Below are 5879 nucleotides of genomic sequence, written 5' to 3' on the forward strand. Positions count from 1 at the left end.
TGACGGAATGCATAGTTGATATAAAAAAACTGGATGACGAGTAATTTCTTACTGCTAAGTTCTGAAAAAAAAAAAACAGAGGTGTTAATTATTGGACCTAAAACTTTCGCATGTAATAACCTAGAAGACTGGTTCCCAACCCTGGTCCTGGAGGCACCCCAACACTGCACATTTTGCATATCTCCTTTCTCTGACACACCAATTTCAGATCTTGGAGTCTCTACTAATGAGCCGATGACCTGAATTAGGTGTGTTTGATTAAGGATACATGCAAAATGTGCAGTGTTGGGGTGCCTCCAGGACCAGGGTTGGGAACCACTGATATATAACATCGCTGGCATCTATCATCCAGGCACATGAGTTTTTCCTACCACTGCTGTGCTAATGACACACCGCTTTAACTCATTCTATATGATCTGAGCTATGCTATCCACAGTAATTTTATAGCTTTTGCCATATACTCTTACTTCGTCAGTAATTGTCTTCTTTATGTCCATTTATATTTTTATGAGGATGTTTATGAGAAACATCTGAGATAAAGTTGATACTTGCAATAAACATAACTGATCTCTCCTGAGCCGTGAACAGCATCTGTAAAAAATAAATAACATTGCTTTGGATACTGTACTGGTGTTTAAGGTGTGCAGTCTTCTGTAACAAGTTCAGGTTTGAGGTTGTTATGCCACTCTGTGTTTGTGTGTGAAAAGCACAAGGAAGTACAAATGTGCGTTTTCACAGAAGTGTGTGTTTTTAACCTTCTCATTTCACACAGGGGAGTAAAACACACTCACACATCCCTGTAAGAGTCTGGAAAAACGAAGCACTGCTTGGAAATTCATGGAAAATGTGGAAAACAAATTTTATTCATATCCACATGCCACAGCAGGACTTCCTGCTTACTGAAGCATTAATATTTCTCACGTTCATTTTACACTTAATTAGTGATGTTTAAGTCGGGCATCACTATTGCTCATACTTGTGGTTAGGCATGATGTTCACTTGACACTTGATTTGAGCAATTAAGCGACCACCCAGATGCCTTAGTATCAAGGTGGTGAGTTTTTCCATGGATGCGCTCATTGTTTTCAGAAAATATAACAATCTAGTTTTCCTTCCTGTTTTTGTTCTTTGCAAGTGTAGGCTCAGCTGCATTTATGATTTTTCCATCCAATACAGAGATGTGCTTTTCCTCTCTTCCTCTGGTAGCTGCCAAACATGTTTGGAAGTCTGAGCTCCACTGTGCTGTCACTGATGATCGGCTCCTACGCTTCATCGGCTGTCACCTTCCCTGGAGTCAAGGTATTTTTTTGTGTAAATAAAGGTTAAACCTGTTTGACGTGTACAGTGTGCTCGGAATTAAAGCCTCTGATGAAATGTTGCATCAGATTGAATGAAACTGAACTCATCACCTTAAACTGCTATAAAAGCAGTTAAGCTAAAGGTTTTGAGCTATGATTATGTACAATCAAATATAAATTCATTTTATTTCAAAGACGTCTGATGTTATAATATTAGTCTAAAGAGTGAACATTGGTGTTTTCAGAATAATTTCTTTCATCAAAATTAAGATCATGTGTAAGATAAGTGTTTTATGTTGAGTGTAGAATTCATTGCCACGGCTGCATTCATTATTCAAAAATTCTGTAAAAACCGTACGATTGTGAAATATTATTACAATTTAAACTGTTTTCTATTGTAATATGTTAAAACATGATCAAAGCTGAATTTTCAGCATCATTACTCCAGTCTTCAGTGTCACGTGATCCTTCAGAAATCATTCTAATATACTGATTTGCTTCTCAAAATACATTTCTGATTATGATCAATGTTGAAAACAGTTGTGCTGCACAATATTTTTGTGGAAACTGTGATACATTTTGTTTTTCAATTTTTTTTTTGATGAATAGAAAGTTCAAAAGAACAGCGCTTATTTGAAATGGAATCTTCTGAAACATTCTAAATGTCTTTAATTTCACTTTTGATCAATTTAACGCATCCTTGCTGAATAGACGTAATTTCTTTGGGGAAAAAAAAATACTTACACACCCCAAACCTTAATGATAGTGTACTGTACATGTTGACCTCTTTTAATATGGGCAGTGTCACTGTGTCTGTATGACTGTAAAGAATAGATGATATTAAGGCCATGATGTTCTACCGTCAACCAGATGCTGCAGACAAGCGAAATCTTTTTTTTTTTTTTTTTTTTTCGCCTCATCCATTATTCCTTCCGGGGGCAGGGGGTTTGTGACATGACATTGACAGGATATAATGTTACGTTTATAATAAAATTTAAATATGTTTTGATATATTAGTCATTTATAATAAATGACTAAATGTAAATGTAATGTAACTGTTGTTTTTTTTACTACAACAATTGGAATAAAACACTTACTTAAAAAATGTAATATTTTATTTGTTTACCTGTATGTCATTTGTAGGTTATATTAGAAAGGAACATTTAAAAGATGAAAAAGAGGAATTAGAGAATTGATAATTTATTGCTTTTATATGAATAATATGAAATCACGTAATCGATAAAGTAACTGCAGTCTGATTTTAATAGTACTTATTTTTTGGAATCTGATTACATAATCCAGATTAGCATGTAATCCTTTAATATGAAGACTGCAGGAAACAGTCTTGATTTCTGAACAATAATTCCTTTTGCAACCATTTAGTAGGAAAAAGATGCATTCAACCGAAAACCACAAACTATGGTCTGAAGAGGCGACGGGAGAAGCCGAGAAACTGCCGGCTGTAGCTCAGGACGCACAAGGTGAGACACCTTGAGACGGAGTGATACATTTTGATGCCGTTTGTTACGGTTGTGTGAACGTGTAGCTGATGATGTGAAATATAACGTACGAACTCCTGGAAATCTGTTTCTCAGCTTCGGTCCCGTTCCGGCGCTCCGTGTTCTCTCCCATCTTTTTGTGGAGTCTGGTCACTATGGGAATGACTCAGCTGAGAATCATCTTCTTTATGGGAGCCATGAACAAGATGCTGGAGTTCCTGGTCATCCACGGAGAGGAGCACCGTAAGCCCAGCTACAAAACCTAGACCTTATCACTGTATTCATTAGGGCTGGGTAAAAAATATAGATATCTCGATATTAATCGATTCTCATTTTTACAGAACGATCTCGATTCTTAAATCCCAAGAGTCTATTAGTCTAGCCTGTTTTCAGTTAATGGACGGAACGTTGAAGGGCACTTATCATCCAATATATCGCAATAAGCATTGTGCTTTGGTACTTTTAATATGAAGCAAAGTCTCAGATTTCAAATTCTGTCCATTGTATTGCAGTATTTAAACAATTAATGCCGTTTTAACGCCTCAGTGAACTGATCATCTCCTCCACTTTATTACTAGTTATAGCACAAAATAAACATGACTAAACATCCGAAGGTAAGTTAAAAGAAAGAGTACAACTTTACAATCTGTATCCTGTCTCATGTAATCACTCAATCAGTGTTTCAGCCGCGCAAAGACGTCAATATAACGGCTTGTAAACAATGTCACGTAACGTCACATTTACCTCAGAAAAACATATTCGTGACCATAAACTCGTTAGTCAGCCAGAAAAATCAACTGTAGAGAGGGGCATATTGCTAAATATATGCACCATATAACATCTTCCTTATAATTTTTACTGTGCTTCAGTGTTTAATTTATGTTTCAATAAATACATCAAGTGTTATGACCGCCACCATTTAAATGTTTATTATAAATGGTTACATTTAAATAATAACTTTATTATTTAAAAAAATGTTAAAAGTGTAATTTTAGCAGTTGTGTAGCCTACAAATCAGTTTTAACCTTCAATATTATAGTAATGTAGCTACTACCAACTGACTCTCATGTATGTTTTACAGCATTATTTGAGAGTTTTTTTCCCTTGAGAAAATTTGGCATGTACTGTACCTGATATATATATCCAAAATAATCGATATTGAATCGAATCGAATCGTGAAATTTGTGTCAAAACCCAGCCCTAGTATTCATTCACGCTGCTCTCTGTTCAGCTGACTCATAATGCGTTTCTGTCTCATTTAGCCTCTAAAGAACTGGTGCATGAGGCTGAGGAGAAAGGTGAGATGACCCTTTGTTAGTTTAATAGTCGTAAATGTAATTGTGAATGAAAGCGAGAACGTTTCAGGGCAATCTGAGCATGATGAATGCATGCATTTGATCTTCCAGTGAGCTTCTACTCGTCCGTCTTTGGCACGCTGCAGCTCTTGTGTCTGGTCACCTGTCCTCTGATCGGATACATCATGGACTGGAAGATGAAAGAGTGTGAGGTGGATCAGAAGACGGTGCGCTGGGGAGAAAAAGAGTAAGAAATTCAAGTTCTTCTGCTCTCAGTAATAACACGATTAGGTAACACTTTATTTCAAGTGTCCTTGTTACACATTACATGTACTTACTATTATAATACCAATTAATTATGCATAATTACATGCAAGTAACCCTAACCATATTGTGACCCAGGACCACAAAACCAGTCATAAGGGTAAATTTTTCTAAATTGAGATTTATGCATCATCTGAAAGCTGAATAAATAAGCTCTCCATTAATGTATGATTTGTTAGGATATGACAATATTTGAAAATCTGGAATCTGAGGGTGCAAAAAAATCTAAATATTGAGAAAATCGCCTTTAAAGTTGTCCAAATGAAGTTCTTAGCAATGCATATTACTAATCAAAAATTAAGCTTTGATATATTTACACTAGGAAATTTACAAAATATCTTCATGGAACATGATCTTTACTTAATACCCTAATTGATTGCACTGTATTTTATGTATAATAATTTTCTACTGTTAACTGTTTTAATTCATTTTAAATCAATTTTTAAATCATTTTAAAAGTTTTTAAATTTAAATAATATTACATTTTAAATAATTTTTTTAATGATCATTTTACTTTATTTTATGTAAAGCACTTTGAATTACCATTGTGCATGAAATGTGCTACATAAATAAACTAATGATTTTTGGCATAAATAAAAATCGATAATTTTGACCCATAGAATGCATTGTTGGCTATTGCTACAAATATGCGACTTATGACTGCTTTTGTGCTCCAGGGTCACATATAGTAAGTACATGTAGTTAATTAATATTACTCAGTACTTAAATATATAATTACACTATAACAATGACACCTTAAAAGAAAGTGACAAACCATATTTTATATGTAGAAGCAACTGAACAAACGATCTCCTGATGCTTCTGTGTGAGATCATCTTGACGTCTTGTCTCCTGCCAGAGCTGTTTCAGTACCGAAGCGTGACAGAAAGATCCAGAAGCTGACCAATGCCATGAGAGCCTTCATCTTAACTAATGTGCTGCTCATTCTGTTTGGTGTGCTCTCACTCGTAGACAACCTGCCTCTACAGGTAACAACCTGATTAAACTCAGTCAAGTCACCTTTATTTCTATAGAGCTTTGTGTAGTGCAGATTGTGTCAAAGCAGCTTTACAGTGTTAAACAGGAAAATACAGCAGCTCTAAAAAGAGGACAATAGCAAACAGTCCATTTTTTTTAAGTCATTGTTGATTCAGTTCGGTTTAATAACTGTGTAAGGATAATGCATTATGGAATGAGTTTAATTCATCTATAAAGCTGCACTGGAAGCAGACTTAAGTAAAACATATTGTCAGTTGTTTGATTGATTTTTCCAGTATTATTGCATATACAGTTCGAAAGTTAAGTTATAAAAAAATATATTTTTGAAAGAATACTCTTATGTTCAGCAATATCACGTTTATTTGATTAAACATACAGTAAAAAAAACTGTAACTGTTTTCTATTTGATTTTTTTTTTTTTTTTTTTTTTTTTTTTTATTGTATAAATAAAAAGAACTTTTTGG

The 5879-nt window shown here is 34.5% G+C and overlaps 1 protein-coding gene across 1 annotated transcript in view; it reads left to right on the forward strand.

Annotated features, from left to right (window-relative positions):
- The window catches only part of LOC107745090 (large neutral amino acids transporter small subunit 3-like), a 17815-nt gene that overhangs the window by 6221 nt on the left and 5715 nt on the right, over positions 1-5879 (forward strand). The window contains exons 5-11 of the mRNA XM_016558921.1: positions 1207-1299; positions 2601-2608; positions 2682-2779; positions 2894-3040; positions 4060-4095; positions 4204-4339; positions 5276-5405. Of these exons, the coding sequence (XP_016414407.1) occupies positions 1207-1299; positions 2601-2608; positions 2682-2779; positions 2894-3040; positions 4060-4095; positions 4204-4339; positions 5276-5405 (648 nt within the window). The remainder of the gene's footprint in view (positions 1-1206; positions 1300-2600; positions 2609-2681; positions 2780-2893; positions 3041-4059; positions 4096-4203; positions 4340-5275; positions 5406-5879) is intronic.

This window comes from Sinocyclocheilus rhinocerous, unplaced genomic scaffold, assembly GCF_001515625.1.
Source record: "Sinocyclocheilus rhinocerous isolate Xijiao unplaced genomic scaffold, SAMN03320098_v1.1 scaffold17, whole genome shotgun sequence".
In the NCBI taxonomy this organism is placed as follows: domain Eukaryota; kingdom Metazoa; phylum Chordata; class Actinopteri; order Cypriniformes; family Cyprinidae; genus Sinocyclocheilus; species Sinocyclocheilus rhinocerous.